Below are 22,259 nucleotides of genomic sequence, written 5' to 3' on the forward strand. Positions count from 1 at the left end.
CACTCTAACCAATCGAACCATCAGGCCAGAGCTTAAATGGTATTTTCTAACTCCTATCTTTTACCTGTGCAACAGTTGATGAGCTTATTCTGTTTTCTCTTTTCTCTGGCCTCATTCCCTCATTTTTGTATCTATAAGTTTATGTCTTTTACCAAATTGGGGAGATTTCGTGCCATATTTCTTCAAATGTTTTTCAGCTCCACCTCTCCTTTTGAGACTCTGATAACACAAATGTTACATCTTTCATTATTGTCCTACAAGTTCCTGAACTGCTCATTTCTCTGCGATCTTGTTTGTTTTTTCTTTCATTCAGATTGCATAAGTTATATTGGTCTATCTTTTGATTTTGGTTAATTTTTTTCCCTTTTTACATTTTACTCTTGAGTCCTTCTAGTGAGTTTTAAATTTTGATTACTGAATTTTTCAGTTTTAAACTTTCTCTTTGTTCTTCTTGATGTCTTCTATTTCTTTGCTGAGACTTCCATATTTGTTTCAAACATGTTCATAATTGCACACTGAAGCATTTTTATGATAGTCACTAAAATCTTTGTCAGATAATTGCAGTACCTCTGTCATCTTAGTGTAGCATTTGGTGACTGTTCTTTTCCTCCCTTTGATTTTGTGATCTTGGTTCTTGGTATAATGAGTTATTTTCAGTTTTAGCCTGAATATTTTAGCTTTTATGTTACAAGCTTCTGATTTCTGTTTTAACCTTGTTAGCTGTTAGACTGGGCAGTAAGCAGGCTTTGCTGATACACATATCTATAGATCTAGAATAGGATAGTTGATGGACTCAGCTCTCAGGCAGAGCTTCAGTCTTCCCATTTTTTTGAAGTTGCAGTATTTCGTCTACAGCCATACCACCCTGAACGCTCCCGATCTCATCTGAAGTTGCAGTATTTCTCTTTTTTCAGAACAAAATGCATTTATAAATTATTCTTCCACTTTTAGCCTCACATTTGTGTTAGTCTTTCTCAGTCATTTTAGTGAATGAAGCTCACCTCTAGTAAAGATGTCAGCAAATTTTCCTATGAAGGGCAAATAAAAAGTATTGTGGGCTGTTCAGGCCACGTGGTCTCTGTCCCACTAATGTGGGATTGTTTTACTAGGATATGCTACCTTTAAGCCCTCTCCTCTTCTCTGACATTTCAAACAGGCTTGGGGGAGGAGGTTCAAACAAAAGTTTGAATTTAATTATTTCTCTTTTTACAAGTAATTTGAAATTTGTAGTGCTCTCTGACTCTTAGTAATGCAGAAGATGTGGGCTATATGTGGCTTTATTTGCTCTTACTCGTATATACACTTTTTTGAAGGAGGGATTTGAATGCAGGTGGTTGCTATTATTTCAGCACAAAAGAATGTCTTTAATTTGGATGACCCTAACAGGAAACATCTGTAGATTTCACTTGAGATGAGACCTGTGCTTATATTTCTCTGATGACAACCTATGTGTAAGCTGTTTGACTTTGAATGAGTCAACAAATCTGAGCCTCGTTTTTTTCATTATTTGCAAAATTAAATGTATACAGGGCATGTTTATATATACTTCATGCTCTCATTAAGTGAGGGCATTTTTCAAAAGGTTTGCAAATAATTTTTTTTCCAAATGAAGTTAAAATGCTAAGTCATTTCTTTGATCTGTTTACTTTAATCTGAAAAATCATTTATATTGCTAGATATGTTTGAAAACCACTAGTATAGAGAGATGATCTTTCAGGCCTCTGCTAGACTGGAGGCAGCATGGTATATTGGTTTCATTATGTATATAAAGTGTTTCATTGTGGATATTAGGTTCTCAATCTGTGGGAGCAGTGAGAATTATTTTTCTTTCTGTTTTAAAATTCATCTATCTGGCCCTGGCTGATGTGGCTCAGTGGATTGAGTGCTGGCCTGTGAACCAAAAGATCACCAGTTTGATTCCCAGTCTAGGGCACATGCCTGGGTTGTGGGCCAAGTCCCAGCAGGGTGGGGGTGTGCTGCCAGAGGCAACCACACATTGATGTTTTTCTCCCTCTTTTTTCCCTCCCTTCCCCTCTCTGAAAATAAATAAATAAGATTTTTTCAAAAAATAAATAAAAATCTCCTATAAAAAATAAATAAATTCGTCTATCTGATGTATAACTACAGAAGTTGAAGTAAAAGTTATCCCAGATTTCTGTGTCTCATTTTTGTGCTGAATGAGCTGAGGTAGGCATTGAGAATTACCTACTTCTTCATAAATTTATCAGATAAGTAACCAAGTTCAAACGTGAAGTTTAATTACTTTTTATGTTACCACCTCTGAGGTCTATTATGTATTTTGAGCATTCAAACAAATACATAAACCAGTAATTTTTTTCTACTTCCTATAGATTCTTGTAGATACTGTTTGGGCTCTGTCATACCTGACAGATGGAGGTAATGAGCAGATACAGATGGTTATTGATTCAGGGGTTGTACCATTTCTTGTGCCCCTGCTGAGCCACCAGGAAGTGAAAGTTCAAGTAAGTATTTAAAAAGTTTTCTTACTTGTATAAAATTGTTTGTTATAACCATTAATTTGAACAACTAGTCTTTAGTTCTGTTTGTATGCAGCTGTCTTCCATAATTCTTTTACTAAACCTGATATTGTTGATTTCCAAATCTTTATCTCTCCCAGATTCTTGGCTACATTTCAGACTCATGTAGCCAATTGTCCTTCAGCCTTTAGACATTCCTCTAATAACTCCTTTAAGCATTCCATTATTATTTCTACCAGACAAAAATGATAGGTATCATTTTCTCTCACAAAACTGCTCTTCTTCCTATATCCCCTTTCAGTGAACAGATGGCATAGTCCAAGCTGGAAACCCTGAATTCCTCCTTTCATTTTCTCTCCATTACAAAATCCTGGCAATTCTGATTTCATAGCTTCAAATCTGTCTTCTTATGTATCTAGAGCCACTGACTGAGTTCAAGACTTGTTTTCTTTCCTCAAGATAATTGCAGTATCATCCTAAGTGCATTTCCTTCTCTTTCTATCTAGTTTCTCCTCACTCTAATTAGGATTATGTGGTTGATAAATCTGTTGATCCCACTTCTGCAAAGCAACTTTCTAGATGGAAATGTCTGCCCATTCCAGATGGGACCAATTTAGTAATAGATAAAAACAGCTGTTAAAAATGGACCTTTATTTTAAATATTTTTAAACTTTTCTTATATAATGTTTCCATATAGCTCCATTTTCACAAAAATAGTGTTTAAAAATGTTTCTAGTTCTGTGAAGTGCTTTGTGTGAGAATGCAGTAAGTGATAATCATTCACTCCTTGTATCTTTACATTTTCTTAGAATTCTGAAAAGTACAGAATGCATTTGATCATAAACAAATTTATAGAAAATATTTTATCCCCACCCTAGACAGCAGCACTACGAGCAGTTGGCAACATAGTGACTGGCACCGACGAGCAGACCCAAGTTGTTCTCAACTGTGATGTTCTGTCACACTTCCCAAATCTCTTGTCACACCCAAAGGAGAAGATAAACAAGGTAAGGCATATATCCTCAGTGCATTTCCTTCTCTTTGCATATCTCATTTTTAATTGTCCTTTTGTTTCTCTTGTTGCTGTTTGATTGTGATTTTCTTCAAAATCATGGCAGTTAAGCTGAAAATTATTTCAAATCACCTCTAATTCTTTTGTTTCAATTTTTATTTGCTTGCTACATATGCTGTCCTGATCATCGGAATAAAAGTTACTTTTGGACTAACCAGTGTATTAATTTAAATAGATTGAGTAGTAGCAAGTTAGCAAATTAGTAGCCACTAGTTGAGAATACATAAAACATCTCTCATTGGATGGCTGGTATCTTTTTTTAAAAATTCTTACTGGAGGACATGCTGATTTTAGAGAGAGGGGAAGAAAGTGAGAGAGATAGGGAGATAAACATCGATTGGTTGCCTCTTGCACACACCCTAACTGGGGACTGAACCCTGAAGTTAGGTGTGTGTCCTAACCAGAAATTGAACCCATGATCTTTAAGGACAACACTCCAACCAGCTAAGCCACACTGGCTAGGACTGGCTGATATCTTTTATAAACAAACAGACCACAATATAATCTCCCTACAAAATTAGATTGTACCAAAAGGTGGAGTGCCTAAATTAAAAGATCATAAAAATTTCTTTTTTAAGATTTCAAGCTTGAGATACCAACTTATTGTTAAATAGTTACTTAAGTGTTTTTGTGTCTGACTTATATCATATTGCTAATGTTTTCAAGGTCCATCCATGTTGGAGCATGTATCAGAACTTCATTCCTTTTCATGGTTGCATAAATATTCCATTGTACATATATACCACCTTTTTTTAATCCATTCATCTGTTGATGGACACTTGGATTGTTTTATCTTTTGGGTGTTGTGAATAATGCTGCTATGGACATTAGCATACAACTGTCTATTTTACTCCCTGCTTTCAGTCCCTTTGGTATATATATTGTTATTATTGCCACCCCAGTGGTAGAAGTTGTGTCTCACAGTTTTAGTTGCATTTAGTTTAATGCAGTTTTAGCTTCCTGAAATGTCACCATCCCCCAAACCAGAATAACTGATCATTTCTTCTGTTGTAGCTATATTTACACAGTTGCTTGACTATATCTTAACAGTTGGATTTTTACAGAAAAGTATGTTGTCAGAAATTATATTATATAGGTATATATATATTTGTTCCAATGAAAGCAAAGAAGCCAGAGTCTCTCAGACTCTTGGCCAATTATTTTTATTGTAGAAATTTCAGTAATATAGGTGATTTTTACAGCTAAATATATTCCATAATTGGAAACAGTTGAGAAGTGAGGAAGCTGGACAGAAATGGGTAGAGAGAAGTTCCAGCCTATGATTCAATATGCTGTAAGTGAAGGAAGGTTTCATGGGGAAAAGAAAAAGGATTTGTGTAGATACTGACTCAATTTCAGCAAGTAGTTGCTTCAGAAGTTTTCCACCTATTTCCGTTTGTGCTATTTGTATCTTGGGACCATCTTGGGACCCTGTAGATAGAAGTTACCAACTTGATTTTATTCCCTTAACATTTTATTTAGAAAATTTACAAACCTACGAGATTTTTGCAACAATGCTATAGTGAACACACACATACTCTAAACACTGATTGTTAACATCAGTGTTAACAATTGTTAACATCTTTCACTAATTGTTAACATCTTTCCACAATTGGGTAGCAAAACAAATTTATAATTAAGTCTTAACTGTGAAGGAGGACGAGGCACACATTTGACACTAAAATTACAATAAACCTTTTGGTTTGTGACTTAATGTAACATGGCTTAAAATCCTTTCAGATTGCAGTAAGATCTGTTATGTAGGCCCATACTACAGTAGTTAGATGATTAAGTTCTAAATATATCTTGTAAGTAAATAGTTTTATAATAAAGCAGCTCATCTTTATTAGAAGTAGTTTTAACAACTTATTAGAAAATTAATTTTTTTTATTTATAATCTGTATTTTAGAAGGAGCTCATGCACCAAAAATGTAAAAAGCTCCATCAGTATGGAGTTTTTGACGATATTATTTTCTGCCATGTCACCATTGTCTAAATCAGTTCCTCGCTTATAGTAGACATATATTTTGTTGAATGGATAAATGCTAGGTTAATGGGCCCCAAATATTATGAATGGAAGTTTCCTTATAACTTGTTTAAAATGGTGATTCTTTATAACCTAATCACTTTTAGATGCTTTCCCCTTAATACAACCCAGGTAGTTGTGTTATTATATGTATAAACTATGTTTAAAAATATAAACCCATTAGAAATACAGTTTTCAAATGAAGATGCCCTGTGTTTTGTTCAACTGTAGGAAGCAGTGTGGTTCCTTTCCAACATAACAGCAGGCAACCAGCAGCAAGTTCAAGCTGTAATTGATGCTGGGTTAATCCCCATGATTATTCATCAACTTGCTAAGGTCAGTGACATTGTGAGTTCATCAGTTATGTTACTATATTATAACCAAGACTTTTTGATTAAAAATTTATTTTATTATTTCTCTTTTTTTAATCTTCAGGGGGACTTTGGAACACAAAAAGAAGCTGCTTGGGCAATTAGCAACTTAACAATAAGTGGCAGAAAAGATCAAGTGAGTTTGGGGAAACTAACTTATGATTGTTGATATAGTCAGGTAAACTATTGTATTATGATTAGGAATTACTGATTGGGGGGGTTCTTTTTGCTGGCATAGGTTTGGTTGTCTGGTAAAACTGCTTTGTGTAACCAACACCTGTACAGCAGCATACAGGACAAGGTAGGAGTTGTGAATATCAGTAAACCTGCTGGATGGGAGAACCCATCACAAGAAAAGAGCCACCAACAGGTAAAGCCTAAGGACAGCAAGAGAGCTCACATAAATGGAAGAAAGGGCAATCCTAGAGCATCCAGATAAGGAGACAAGAGGGTCCACACCATTGAGACCCACAGATACCCTATGACAGAAGTTCACCCCATGGAGACAGCTGGCAAAGCAGAGCACCTGGAATCTCAAAATAAACAAAAAGAGTTGTCTAAAATGGGTAAACAAAAAAAGAACCTGGAATCAAAACGAGTGGAAGATTCCCCAGAAAAAAAGCTGAATGAAATGGAGGCAAGCAAACTATCACATATAGAATTGAAGAGAATGGTTATAAGGATGCTCAAGGAACTAATGGACAACTACAAGTGGGAACTACAACAGTATGAAACAGGAAATGGAAACTATAAACAAGAACCGGGAAAAATGAAGAATACAATATGTGAAATAAAAAAATACACCAGAAGGACTTGAAGCAGGCTGGATGAAACAGAACTGCATTAGGGTGCTAGAGCACAGGGTAGAAAGAAATACAAGGTAGAGCAGACACATGAAAAAAGACTAAAAAATATGAATATAGCTTAAGGGAACTAAAGGACAACATGAAACAGGCAAACATTTGTATCACAAGAATACCAGAAGAAAAAGAAAAGGAGCAAGGGATAGAAAACCTGTTTCAAAAAATAATGAGCTAGAATTATATCCTAAGAACCCTGAAACACCAATCCAAAAGAAATTATGCACCCCTGGAAAGCATTATGCTGAGTGAAATAAGCCAGGCAATGAAAGACAAATACCATATGTTCTCACCTTCAACAGTACCTAAACAGCAAAACAAACAAGCAAGCAAAATATAACCAAAGGCACTCAAATACAGAACAGACTGACAAGGACCAGAGGGGAGCAGGGAGGGAATTTCAGGGAAAAGGGGGAAGGGTTTATAGGAACCAAGTATAAAGGACACATAGACAAAAACTAAGGGGAGTGGAAATGGGAGGGAGGTGGGGAGCACTGGCGGGGGGTGGGCTTGGATGGGAGTAAAAGACATAAAACTGTACTTGAACAACAATTAAAATAAATAAATTTAAAAACAATAATGACAGAAAACTTTCCTACCTTGGAGAGGGGAAAAGCCACACAAGTTCAGGAAGCACAGAGGATTCCAATAAAAAAGAACCCAGAGAGGCCTACTCCAATACACACCATAATTAAAATGCCAAGTTTTAAGGATGACAGAATTTTAAAGGCAGCAATGGAGAAGCAGGAAGTAACATACAAAGAACCTCTAATAAGGCTAGCAGCTGATTTCTCAACAGAAACAGTACAAGCCAGAAGGGAATGGTAAGAAATATTCTAAGTAATGAAAAGCAAAAGCCTACAACCAAGACTGCTGTACCCAGCAAGGCTCTCAATTAAAATGGAAGGCAAGATAAAGAGTTTCCTGGACAAAAGAAGGCTAATATACCTTCACCAAACTAGCATTGCAAAAGATCCTGAAGGAATTGCTTTAAAAAGAGGAAGAAAAGGGTGAGATAGAGAGGAACACAGGGACAAAAGAGGAAAAATGAATACCTATCAATAATAACCTTAAATGTAAATGGATTAAGTGCACCAATCAAAAGACATAGGATAACTGAATGGATAAGAAAACATGACCCGCACATATGCTGCCTACAAGAGACCCACCCCAGAACAGTATACCTACACAAGACTGAAAATGAAGTGCAGGAGAAAAATATTCCAAGCAAATGGACAGGGAAAAAAAAAAAGCTGGGGTAGCAGTGTTTTTATCAGACACAGTAGACTTTAAACCAAACACCATAAAAAGAAACACAGAGCCCTGGCTGGTATAGCTCACTGGATTGAGTGCGAGCCTGCAAACCACATGATCGCAGTTCAATTTCCAATCAGAGCACATGCCTGGGTTGCAGGCCAGTTCCCAGCAGGGGACTCACTAGAAGCAACCATATATTGATATTTCTCTCCTTCTCCCTTCCCTTCCCCTCTAAAGATAAATAAATAAAATCTGTAAAAAATAAATAAAAAGAAACACAGAAGGACACTTCATAGTACTCCAGGGAAGAATCCAACAAGACATAAATATTGTAAATATATATGCACCCAACATAGGAGCACCGAAGTATATAAAGAAAATCTTGGAGTACTTCAAGAAAAATATTGACAGCACCACAGTTATACTATGGGATTTCAAAACCCCGGTGTCAAAATGGATAGATCTTCCAAATATAATACCAGCAAAGATATTGTGGCATTGAGCAGTGCCCTAGATCAAATGGACTTAACCGATATACATACAACCTTTCATCCTAAAGAAGCAAAATACACATTCTTTTCAAACGCATATGGAATGTTTTCAAAGACAGACCATGACTGGACACAAAACAATTCTCAACATATTCATGAAAATTGAAATCATATCAAGCATTTTCTCTGATGATAGGGGCCTGAAACTAGAAAACAACCTCAAGGAAAAAACTCAAAATCATTCAAATTCTTGGAGAGTGAATTGCATGCTATTAAACAATGAATGGGTTAATAATGAGATCAAATAGGAACTCGAAAAGTTTCTGGAAACAAATTAAAATGAACACACAACAGTCCAAACCTATGGGACACAGCGAAGGCAGTCCTGAGAGGGAAATTCATAGCAATACAGGCCTACCTAAAGAAAATAGAAACATTTCAAATAAACAGCCTAACCCTACATGTACAAGAAGTGGAGGAACAACAGTAAACAAAATCCAGAGCAAGTAAAAGGAAGGAAATAATTAAGATCAGAGCAGAATTAAATGACCTAGAGACTAGGAAAACGATTCAATGGATTGATAAATTCACAGGTTGGTTCTTTGAAAAGATAAAATGATGAGCCTTTAACCAGCCTCATCAAGAGAAAAAGAGAGAGGACCCAAATAAATAAAATCAGAATTGAAAGAAGAGAAATTACAACTGCTACCGTGGAAATACAAAGGATTGTAAGAAACTGCTACAAAAAACTGTATGTAAATGAATTTGCAGACCTTGTGAAATGGGGAAATTTCTAGAAAAATGTAATCTTCTAATATTGAGTGAAGTAAAAGTAGAAAGCCTGAACAGAAGGATAAGAGCTAGTGAAATTGAAGTAGTAATCAAAAAAACCCAGCACAAAAGCCCAGGACCAGACAGTTTCACAGGAGAATTTTACAAAACATTTAATGAAAACCTAACCCCTGTCTTTCTCAGATAATCCCAAAAGATCCAAGGAGAGGGAAGACTCCCAATCTCTTTTAGGAAGCCAGCATCATCCTAATCCCAAAACCAGATAAAGACTCAACAAAGAAAACTATAGGCTAATATCGCTTATGAACATAGACACTGAAATCCTCAACAAAATATTAGCAAACCATATCCAGAAATATATTGAAAGGTCATACACTATGATCAAGTGGGATTCATCACAGGGATGTAAATTAAAACCACAATGAGATACCACTTTATTATCAGTCAGAATGGCCATCATAGACAAAGCAATAAACAACAAGTGTTGGAGAGGGTGTGGCGAAAAAGGTACCCTAGTTCATTGTTGGTGGGATTGCAGACTAGTACAACCACTATGGAAAACAATATGGAATTTTCTAAGAAAACTAAAAATGAATCTGCCTTTTGACCCAGCAATTCCACTGCTAGGATTATATCCTAAGAACCCTAAAACACCGATTCAAAAGAACCAATGCACTCCAATGTTCATAGCAGCACAATTTACAATAGCCAAGAGTTGGAAGCAACCTAGGTGCCCAGAAGTTAATGAATGGATCAAAACACGATGGTACATTTACACAATGGAATTCTATGCAGCAGAAAGAAAAAAGGAGCTCCTGTCCTTTGCAACAACATGGATGGAACTGGAAAGCATTATGCGAGTGAAATAAGACAGGCAGTGAAAGAGAGATACCATATGATCTCACCTTTAACAGGAACCTAAACAGCAAAACAAACAGGCAAGCAAAATATAACCAAAGACACTGAAATAGAGAACAGGCTGACAAGGACCAGAGGGGAGTGGGGAGGGAGTTTCAAGGGAAAAGGGAAGGATTTACAGGAACAAGTATAAAGGACACATGGACAACAACTAAGGGGGGTGGAAATGGGAGGGAGGTGGGGAGCACTGGAGGGGGGGACTGGGATGGGAGTAAAAGGCAGAAAACTGTACTGGAACAACAATTAAATAAATAAACTTTTAAAAATCAATACATGTAATACTTCACATAAGAAAAAGACAAGACAGAAATCATATGGTCATATCAATAGATGGGGAAACACCATTTGATAGATACAGCATGCATTTATTATAAAAGCACTCATCAAACTTGGAGTAGAGAAAGCATACCTCAACACAATAAAAGCCCATATATGAGAAACTTACAGTCAACATCATATTAATTGGGCAGAAAGTAAACACTTCTGACTAAGATCGGGAACAAGGGGAGGTTGTCTGCTTTCACTAGCAGACAACCACAGTGATCAGATAAGAAAAAGAAATGAAAGGCGATCAAATTGGAAAGGAAGGAAGAAGTAAAACTGTCATTGTTTGCAGGTGACATGATAGTGTTCATAGAAAGCCCTATCGACTCCACCAATAAACTCCTTGACCTCAGAAGTGAATTTGTCAAAATAGTGGGGTACAAAGTTAATATTCAGAAATTGAATGCATTTTTGTACAACAACAAGGAAATATCAGGAAAAAAATTGTATTTACTATAGTAACAAGTAAAATAAAATGCCTAGGAATAAACCTAACCAAGGAGGTAAAAGACCTGTACCCAGAATGACTACACAACACTGAAGAAAGAAATTAAGGAAGACACAAATAAATGGAAGCAACCCATGACCATGGGTTGGAAGAATTAACATCACCAAAGTGTCCACACTACTCAAAGCAATTTATAGATTCAGTATAATTCCTATTAAAATACCATTGACCTATTTCACAGTACAGAGCAAGCATCTCAAAAGTTCATATGGAATCCTAAATGACCCTGAAACCACAGCAATTTTGAGAAAGAAGAACAAGGTAGGAGAGATCACAATACCTGTTATCAAATTATATTACTAGGCCACCGTAATTACTGGCATAAGAACAGATGCATAGAACAGCAGAACCAAATATACAGTCCAGAAATAAACCTCTGTCTCTATGGTCAATTAATATTCAATAGAAGGGGCAGAAGCATAAAATGGAGTAAAAACAGCCTCTTCAACAAATGGTGTTGGGAGACCAGGACATCTACATGCAAAATAATGAAATTCAACCAGCAACTTAAACCATACACAAAAATATACTCAAAATGGATAAAAAACTTAAATATAAGTTGTGACATGATTTACGTCCTAGAGGAGAAAATAGGCAGGACATCTCAGATATTCTATGCAGCAATATTTTCGCCAATAGGTCTAGAGCAAGGGACATAAAGGAAAGAATAAACAAATGGGACTTCATCAAAATAAAAAGCTTCTGCATGGCTACGGAAAAACATCAACAAAATGAAAAGGGAACCAACCGTATGGGAAAATATTTGCCAGTGATACCTCAAACAAGGGTTTGATCTCCAAAATATATGAAGAACTCACATGACTCCACTCCTGGAAGACAAGCAGTTCAATTAAAAAATGGGCAAAGGACCTGAACAGTCTCTTCTCCAAGAAGTACATACAGAGGACCCATACACATATTAAAGGATGCTCAGCATCACTAGCCATCAGACTGATGCAAGTTAAAACCACAAAGAGATACCATTGCACATCAGTCAGAATGACCATGATAAAGAAGTCAACAAGTCAACAAACAACAAGTGCTGGTGAAGTTGTGGAGAAAAGGGAACCCTAGTGTACTGTTCGTGGAAATGCAGACTGGTCCCCCACTGTGGAAAACAGTATGGAATTTCCTCAAAAAACTAAAGATGGAACTGCCTTTTGACCTGGTAATTCCACTGCTGGGATTATACCCTAAAGATCCTGAAACACCAATTTAAAAGAACCTATGCACCCCATTGTTCACAGAAGCACAATTTACAAGAGCCAAGTGTTGGAAGCAACCTAAGTGCCCATCAGTAAGTGAGGGGATCAAACAACTGTAGTACATATACACAATGGAATACTGTGCAACAGAAAGAAAGAAGGAACTCCTACACTTTGCCACAACATGGATGAAACTACAGAGCATTATGCTAAGTGAAGTAAGCAAGGCAGTGAAAGATAAATACCATGTGATCTCACCTATAAGTGGAACATAATTAACAAAACAAACAAGCAAGCAAAATATAATCAGAGACATTGAAATAAATCACAAACTAACAGTAACCAGAGGGCTGGGGGAAGGCAATAACAGGGGAAAGAAAGAGAAGGGTCTCTAGGAACATGTATAAGGAGCCCATGGACAAAGCAGAGAGTAGGATTTGAGGGTGGGAGTGGGTGGGGGAAATGGAGAAAACTGTACTTGAACAATAATTTTTTTAAAGGAATTACTGATTGTTTATAAACCCTTACTGTATTCTTTTTGAGGAAAGGATAATTATATAAATAATTTTTTTTTCTTTTATGTTATATAGGTTGAGTACCTTGTACAGCAGAATGTAATTCCACCATTCTGTAATTTACTGTCAGTAAAAGATTCTCAAGTGGTTCAAGTAGTTCTAGATGGTCTGAAAAACATTCTGATAATGGCTGGTGATGAAGCAAGCACAATAGCTGAAATAATAGAAGAATGTGGAGGTAAGAGTGGATTTGCTAAAGAAAAATAGTTGACCACTAAACTCTGAAACATTAGATCCTTAAAAGACAATTAGAAAGAAAACTATTAGGATACATTGCTGTTACATCATCAGAGTATGTTGCTGTTCTTTATTCACTATATTAGCATTCCAATAGGATTTTCCAGGGAATAGGACATATATAATGTGGAAAAACTGGTTGTGATAGTCATTCAATAACCTTCCTAGAGATTTACATTACTTTTTAGGAAATACAAATACTACTCTTGAAGTCACAATGCTATTGCATCGAAGAATATTCAGACTGGAAGCATTTTCTTAATAATAAGAAAAAATTATCCTACAGATGTTAAGGAGTCTTGTCAATGGTCATAGAAGTAGTTATAAAGATGTAATTAAAAATCCAGATTTTATATTAATAATTCACTGTTGATTCTGGTTTTAGGATGTTTTACTTTTTAAGATAATTTGAAATTAGCCCTGTATTCTGGTTTAGAACAACTTAACCCAGAGAATTTAAGCTACAAAATTGTTATTGTTAAGGTTTGTATCACTATAGTTTGTTCTGTGTATGGGAATAATACTTATAATTAGGATATGTATTTACTTTGTAGTATAATTTTATAATGAATGAAAGATAATGCATTCATTATCTTTGATACCTATTTTCCCATTTTTTTATTATTACCACATAAAGAAAAATGCAACTATTTCAAAATAACCTAGCTAAAAAGGAAGCTGTCAAAGAAGAGTATTATTAAGGATTTACATTTATAGGCTTATGTCTCTGGTATGTGGAATAAATATATTGGGAACATAAATGAAGGTTGTACAGTTACTGTTCTAAAAAATTATTTCCAAAGTTTGTTGTAACCTTAGGACATAAGCCCCCCTATTCAGTTTTTTGAAGAAATTACTTCAAAATTTAAAAATTTATCTTTCATTTTTCTCAGTCAATCCCTAAGTTCTGAAAACTTATTTTTGTAGTCACATAAAAGTGATACATTTGGAAAACAAAGAAAAAGATGAAAATTATTGTGTGGGGCAGTATGATTATATTAAAACAGTCTGGGATGATCTTTGTTCTAGTTCTGTCACTAACTTGCCACATTAACCTGAAATAAATGCCTTTACGTGTGTGTGACAGGTTCCTCATCTATTAAATGGAGTGTTTGAGTGTTTTTAAAACTTCTTGCCTTAGGGATTAGGGTGCCTCAAGGACTTCTAAAGAGAAAGAAATTAGTGGGTTACTGGGTCCTCCAAATAGAACATTTCAGGTTTTTAACTGTTTTTTAGGCAAACTTATCTTTGGGGTCATTGGATAGTATTCTGAGATCTTTAGGAGTTTTCGTGATTAAAATGCACACAGTTTGATTATATCTGCTTAATTATTATGTGCTTAATTATTTTTGTCAGGCTTGGAGAAAATTGAAGTTTTACAACAACATGAAAATGAAGACATATATAAATTAGCATTTGAAATCATAGATCAGTATTTCTCTGGTGATGATGTAAGTATATATTAAAGTATGGTGTGTCCACATGTACATTGCAATCTGTATATACATGAGTTTACTAAGAATTTTCCTTTTAGTATTAACATGAATTAAGTTTATATTGAATATCAGATACACTTGAGGTGGCATTCTCCAGTTTTTATAAAAATATAAATTTCAGAAATTAATGATTATTTTCCACAAATCAGTTTTCTCAAATACTATGTCTAAAACTTCATTATAAGTAAAATTTTAAAAATAGATCTTGTTACATTTGTAATCTGTTAAATGGGAAGAAATAGTAACTATAGAAACAAAGTATGTTTAGATAAATGCAATAAATCTAAAGATAAGGAACTTAAGAACAGGGCAGTTTTTAAATATGTGTTTAATTTTATATTGTTAAAGTTAATAATATTATTGATTTACTTAAATAGTTTTAGCTGAGCCCTGGCTGGTGTAGCTCAGTGGATTGAGCGTGGGCCTGCGAACCACACGATCGCGGTTTGATTCCCAGTCAGAGCACATGCCTGGGTTGCAGGCCAGTTCTCAGCAGGGGACTCATGAGAGGCAATCATACATTGATATTGATATTTCTCTCCTTCTCTCCTTCCCTTCCCCTCTAAAGATAAATAAATAAAATTTTTAAAAAAATAGTTTTACCTGAATAAAACATTCATACAGAATTCTCTTGTTAGAAGTAAATAATTTCTACTTACACCAGAATATGTAGTATCTTAATATAATCAGGATTTTTTTATTTGCTTTTTATAGATTGATGAAGATCCTAGCCTCATTCCTGAAGCAACACAAGGAGGTACTTATAATTTTGACCCAACAGCCAACCTTCAGACAAAAGAATTTAATTTTTGAGTTCAATTGAGTGCAGCATCTTTCCCACATTCAGTATGAAGCACCACCAGATGGCTACCAAATAACAGAACAACAGAAGGCTCCAAAACACAAATGCCTCTTCCTCGTTTTGATGCTTCTAAAGCAAGCCATGTCTCAGTCACTTTGCAGTTGCCAAAAGTTACTATTACATGGATTGTAAATGCAAATGCATGATTTCTTGAACTGTTTTAGAATTCTCCTTAATAATTTCAAGTAACCTGTTATGCCCTCTTCCCTGGTGCCACACGCTGACAGCTGCAATCTCCAGTTTAGAATATTCCATAGTGGTGGCATGTTAGCTGTCCACTTAATATTCCTTTGGAAAATGGTGCGCTGTGGATCAAGACACTTTGATATCATGTATATACACATTGGAAGACTTTAAAGACGTGCAGCCTGATCTGAACCTCCATCATTGTCCTCCACAAACATATTTTCGTATTCTTTATGTGGAAAAAATAGATTTTAAAGTACAAGCCAAATGATTTTCACTGGTGGAACTGACACAAAAAGTCTCTTAAAAAAGAAATTTGATTATTGATTAAACAGATAAGTTTTTAAAAACTGCACTTCATCTACCAGTAATTGATGTTATTCATTTTCTGCCTCAGAAGCCAGGGCTGGAGGAAGAACTTTAGCTATGGATGCTTTCGCCATTATACCTAATTTTTGAGAACAGCAAGCCCTGTTTAACCACTCACTTCAGCCTGTGTGTTCCTGCTGTTTAGAAGTAATCAAAGGCTGTGCATGGTATTTTACCTGAGCTGCAACCTGTTATGGACTTGAACTTCTGTTTAAGTTGAAAGCAAGAATCCCTGACTATAAAAAAAAACACAAAGGTTTGAAGTACCCATTGGTGATGTTAAGAAAAGAAAATCTTGCTTTTAGCTTTCAGGAGTTGATATTTTCATTTTAAATTGATAATTGGGTATGGTTGATTTATATTGGGTTTAAACTGTGGAGCTTTCATGTTTACTGTAATTTAGTCTTAAAATATTTTTTACTTAGTAACCAGTGATTTTGATAATGTGGTTGGCTGGCAAGAAACCAGCAACTATTAAGAAGTGTCATAAAACTTCATTGTTCAAATATTGGGGAAGTTATTTCAGATCTAACTCTAAGAGCATATTCACATATTAAAAGATTCAGGCAGGATCTGTGTAGAGAAATAATCTGCAGTTATTTAACATAAACCTGATTTGCAGTGATCTTTAAGTACTTCTGCAAAATTTGATATTAACTATGTAAAGTCAATGCTTTTGGTAAATTGTCTGACCCAGTTATTTATTAATGAAAGAAAATGAATTGAAATTTTTACAACAATAATTTGTGCTATCACAGTAATGGTTTTACTGCTACTGTTTACTGGGTATAATTTTCCAATGTATTGATGTGAAGAGATAGAAAATCTAAACTAATTTAGTTATTCAGTGGGGGTGGGGGTTGTTTACTGTGATGAAGATGAGACAGATGCCAGCAGAGCTTTGTGAATCAGCTGGGGTGTTTTCACTGATAAACAACACATAGCAGGTGTGCATTCATTACAAATATATGTATCTGCCAAGGTGGAGCCACTTTAAAGAGTGAGTTTTGTCTTGTATTCAGAATGGATACAAGCGTATGTTTAAACTGCAAGATTTTTACTTGCTAGAGAATCTGTTTTAATATAGTGGTTTGGCCTCTTGATTATTTATAGGTTTTATAAATTTTAGAATCAATTTCTCTTTAAGGTGGCTCAGATTTTTCAACTCTGTGCACATAAAATTGAGTTGAAGTTCATTGTGCCTTTTTTCTTTATCTAAATTTTGAGTTAAAGCTTCGTATACTAACTGCATCCTGTTCATACACTGTAGTCTAAATTTTTGAAACAGCGGTGTTCTACAAATAGGAAATAAGAGTTAAAGCTAATTAAGGTCACAAACTGCAGTGAAACCCTTCAAGTCTAAATCTTCTTGATATTGTCAATTATACCCCTTCCAGTGTAGTTTCTTCTGGACTCTCCATATTTACTGAGTTACCTTTTAAGTTTCGCACACATTGAGATTAAATTGGGCCATTCTTGTGCCAATTCCCATTTCCTTTGTATTTTAAGTACAAACTAACATAAGTGAATATTAGCATCAAGTAGTGCACACGTTTGTATGCATTTGCTTGATTCAGTTTGTTGTGACCTTATCAGTATGAAATTGGAATTGTGCCATTTCGTAGATAAAGGAAAGTAAGTATGTCGTTGCACTTTTAAGTTTTCAAAACAGTGTTGAAGAATTGCATTGTTTTTATTTTTTTAACTCAGTTTTAAAGACTAAAACATTCTTTCAAAAGAGGCATCTAAATGTGTTCCTAATTTTGTATATGGGCTTAGGTTTTGTAACCAATAAAAAAAGCTGCTATCAAATATCATAAAATATTGAAGAACTTATTTCTAAAAGTATCTTGACTTCCTGGTTTTGTTTTCTGTGTGGTTAAATTTAAATTTGGAATTATTTTTGAAATATCAAACACAATGGAGGTGAGTTATGATTTTAACTTTTTCATTGCATTTTTTTACTTTTTCCATTTTTTCATCAAATGATATAAAACAACCCTCATTCTTTTAATGCCCAAGCACCCAGGTGGTCCTCTCACCCCCAAGGTCACACTCTCCTTTGCCAGTCCCCTGCCCTGTGCTGTCACCTCCCTGCCCAGCCCAAGGACAGTCCTGGGAAGAGGCTGAGGCAGAGCTGGAGGCAAAAAGAGATAGCATTGGACAAATAGCTGGTTTGGGTTGGGGAATAGATTAGAAGGAGTACATTTTTTTAATACTCTTGTAAAAAGACTTTATTTTTAGAGAGAGGGGAAGGGAAGGAGAAAGAGAGGGAAACTAACATCAATGTGTGGTTGCCTCTCACACACCTACTACTGGGGATCTGGCCTGCAAACCAGGCATGTAGCCTGACTGGGAATTACAGTGATCCCTCACCTATTGTGGGAGGTACATTCCAGAGACCCCGACAATAGGTGAAAATCCACCAAGTAGCGGCATTATATTTACTTTATTATTTATATATATTTTCAGGCTTTATTAAACCCTCCCCTCAATCCTATAAACCTTTCCCACTCTCTTATTAACATTTCCCATACTCTTATAAACACTTCATATGGTCTTAAACACTTTTTTCACTCTTAAACCTACATAATTTTAACAACATATAAAATGGGTACTCACCAATGAGGTATACTCCAACTTGAATGATGAAGATCATGAATTATGTAGCTGTGCAGTACTGATGGTGATGAAGGTGATGATGAGATGAATGTACTGAAAAGCCAAGAAGAGCATTACGGCTCTTCTGAAGACACTACTTCATCAGGCACTTCATCGGGTGGTGCAGTATCTTCGTCCTGGGCCATAGCTTCTATTTCCGTTAAAGGCATAGGAATAAAGTTATAGGCATAAAGGCATTGATCTCTTCCTCTGAGGGGTGAACATAGTTATGGAGAGTTGCTGGTGCTGCTTTTTATCCACAGAGGCAGCTTCTCCATGCAGAGAAATTCTCTTGAGTCCAAAGCGTCTCTGAAGTTTGTTAAACCAGCCCTTGCTGGCACTGAATAGGGTTGGCCTGGTGGGAGAAGCACTTGATGGTCCTGCTTCTGCATCATCATCCTCATCTTCATCCTCATCGTGAACCTCTGTGCTTTCCGAAAAACTGTCATAGAGTTTCTCGGCCTTCCTCCAGAAGGTGTTGGTATCCAGCGAGGTATTCTTCCTGCAGTCATTTATCCACAGGGTCAATGCAGACTCCATCCTCACAATGGCAAAGAGGGAAGTGACCACCCTCCTTGCAGTCCTGTTAGAAGTCATCGTTACCATAAACCAAATATTCTTCTCGTCTTTCTTTATGTAGCAAACAGAAGATTCATTGATCCCATAATGGTGACCTACAGCCATGTAGCTTTTGCCCTCCTTTAACATGTTGAGAAGTTCCACCTTTTCTTTGATGGTAAGCATATTCCTCTGGCACTTGGGTTTACTTACTTTCAGAAGCTTTAGAAGGCGCAGAACATTTGGGTGTCATTGTATGGCTTAAAATAAATTCAAACTTTTACAAAAATTTCACAAAAACAATGCCACAGAGCAACACTGTGCACAACAATCAGAAGTCGATGTGAAGTGGACAAGGAGAGATGCTGAACATATGGGCACAGTGTGGGAGAGCAAACAGACAGGTGCTGTGGTCACTGAGCCAAACAGCACCCAGGATACAGAACACAGTGCTGTGGTTGGTCGTCTTCCATTCCCATCAGCCAGTAGTGTGCTGTGTACAATCCCACATTGCCAAACTTGCACAAGCGGAAGTGGCATACTGTATTTCCATTGTGTACAGTGTGCTATTTACCCACTGATGAAATACATACTGTATTTTTTTTGATCTAATATTCTTTTAATAGGTTTAAATGAACATTTTTACATTTTTTGTTTTAAATTTTTAGGCTAAAATAAATATAGAAATACCTATATACTGCAAAATCCTGTGATATAGCAAAAACTCTGTGGTACAGAATTAGATTTAAAAACAAAACGCAATACAGTGAAGCCACAATAAGTGAACCACGATATAGTGAGGGGCGACTGTAAACCAGCAATCCTTTGATTCACAAGCCAGCACTCATTCCACTTAGCCACACCAGCCAGGGCTTAAAGGCCTTTTAAAAAAATTAATAATAATTTTTACTAATGTTCAAATACAATTGTCTCCATTTTCCCACCACCACTTTCTCCCACCCCATCCCCACCTCCCACCCTCAATCCTAGCCCCCTTTGGCTTTGTCCATGGGTCCTTTATACATGTTTATTGATGACTCTTTCCCTTCTTTCCTCTGTTATTTCCATCTTCCCTTCCTTAATGCTTCACCTTTAAAAAGCCTGATGGGAATATGGCTTTGGTATGTTACTATGGTGCAGTTAACATAACCAGAACTTGCATGACAAATAGGCAGCATATTCACATGCAGTGACTGGGTATATATATATATATATATTTAATTTTTTTAAGGTTTTATTTATTTATCTTTAGAGGGGAAGGAGAAAGGGAGATAAACATCAATGTATGGTTGCCTTTCGTGCATCCCCTGCTGGGAGTTGGCTTGCAGGGAACCGGCCCGCAACCCAGGCATGTGCCCTGGCTGGGAATCGAACTGTGATCCTCTGGTTCGCAGGCCGTGCTCAATCCTCTGAGCTACACCAGCCAGGGCTCTGGGAATATATTTTTTTTATTTAATTCTTATTCAAGTACAGTTTTCTGTTTTATATTCCCAGCCCTGCCCCCCACAGTGCTCCCCACCTCCCTCCCATTTCCGCCCCCCACCTTAATTATTGTCCATGTGTCCTTTATACTTATTCATGAGTCCCTCCCCTTTTCCCCTATGATTCTCTCCCCTCTCCCCTCTGGACCCTGTCAGCCTGTTCCGTATTTGAGTGTCATTGGTCATATTTTGCTTGCTTGTTTAAAGGCCTTTTTTAATACTAAATAATCCAGCCCTATTCAGATCATTTTCCATAACCCAGCTCCCTCTGCCTTGCCACCTCCTACCAAAAGGTGTGGCCCTTACTCTATCTTTACCCCTCCACATCCACCCCTGGCCCCAACCCACCCCCTGAACCTCCCTTTGGTGGGGATTCCTGGACTGATTAGCTGCACGGAACTCCCAGGGATGAAGTGCAGAGACACCCTAGTAGAGCCATTATAAGTCTGAATCTTGCAGAAGTGAGAGGTGCAAGATGGGGAACAGTTGTGGTGACAGTAAAAAGAGGAGTTTTATTTCCAGGCCCATAGTCTCTAAGGTCCCCTTTTCCCCAACATTCCCCCAGGAATCCCAGGGGAAGGTTCTCAGCTCCCCCAGACAAGGCTCTTCAACTTCACATTCTTGTCTGCTTCTCCAGTCAACTCCCAGAAACTTTGAACTCCAGGTAGAGTCATTATAGCTGCCCAGGCTGGTGATTCTCTCTTCCACCCCACAGTTGCTCCTCATGAGTTGAGGCAACTACTGGGTCACCAGGTCATCTAGGTTGGAGAGGGTCAGCATCTCCTTCCCACCCTGCATGGGGTACTGGAGGAAGTTTTTGATGAGGTCTCAGTGGTCCTCTTTATGTCACTGAATTCCTGGGCGTGATCAGGATTGGCTGACTGACACAATCCCATGCATGGTGCCTGGTATGTTTTTTGGCCCTTTGGTGAGATTTGTGTTATCTTACAGCCTGTGCTGAAGGAGCCTATGGCTCATGGTCTGCCTGCTGACAGCCACTGAGACAGGACAGGATCTCATTGTATTTTAGTATCTCCTTTCCACTATGACAAACATGACCAGTAACAATTCCAGATTTAAGAGTATTTTGTGACAAATAAGCAAATAAGTACCAAAATCTTTATTATTCCTGAGCTGTCATAACAAAGTACCACAAACCAGTGGCTTCAAATAATAGAAGCTTATGGTTGCACAGTTCTGGAGACTCGAAGTCTAAAGTCAAGGCGATGGCTGGGACATGCTCTCCCTAGGCTCTTGGGGAGGATCCTTCTTTGTCTCTTCATGGCTTCTGGTGGTTGCTGGCATTCCTTGGCATTCTTGGGATTATAGCCATTTTACTCCAATCTCTGCTCTCATCATCACATGGCCACCTGTCTACATATCTCATGTTTAAATACCATGACTTAAAGACCACTTGAAGTAAACCTGAAGGTTTTAAACTGTTAGGTAGAGGTTGTGGCTTTAAATGAAATCTTGGATTAATTAAAAGAACAAAGGAACAGCCAGACTTTG

The 22,259-nt window shown here is 36.7% G+C and overlaps 1 protein-coding gene and 1 pseudogene across 2 annotated transcripts in view; one reads left to right on the plus strand and one right to left on the minus strand.

Annotated features, from left to right (window-relative positions):
• KPNA3 (karyopherin subunit alpha 3) overlaps positions 1–17,864 on the plus strand; it is a 125,697-nt gene extending 107,833 nt beyond the window's left edge. For both annotated transcript variants that reach the window (XM_037061384.1, XM_037061385.1), the window contains 7 exons: positions 2,352–2,483; positions 3,377–3,505; positions 5,828–5,932; positions 6,032–6,103; positions 12,913–13,075; positions 14,491–14,585; positions 15,345–17,864. In XM_037061384.1, the coding sequence (XP_036917279.1) occupies positions 2,352–2,483; positions 3,377–3,505; positions 5,828–5,932; positions 6,032–6,103; positions 12,913–13,075; positions 14,491–14,585; positions 15,345–15,443 (795 nt within the window). In that variant the 3' untranslated portion in view covers positions 15,444–17,864. The remainder of the gene's footprint in view (positions 1–2,351; positions 2,484–3,376; positions 3,506–5,827; positions 5,933–6,031; positions 6,104–12,912; positions 13,076–14,490; positions 14,586–15,344) is intronic.
• A 3,467-nt stretch (positions 17,865–21,331) lies between these two features.
• On the minus strand, positions 21,332–21,643 carry LOC118997623 (protein S100-A14-like; annotated as a pseudogene).
• Positions 21,644–22,259: the final 616 nt, after the last annotated feature.

Source organism: Sturnira hondurensis, unplaced genomic scaffold, assembly GCF_014824575.4.
Source record: "Sturnira hondurensis isolate 20B ecotype Veracruz unplaced genomic scaffold, ASM1482457v3 Scaffold0013348, whole genome shotgun sequence".
NCBI classification, from domain to species: domain Eukaryota; kingdom Metazoa; phylum Chordata; class Mammalia; order Chiroptera; family Phyllostomidae; genus Sturnira; species Sturnira hondurensis.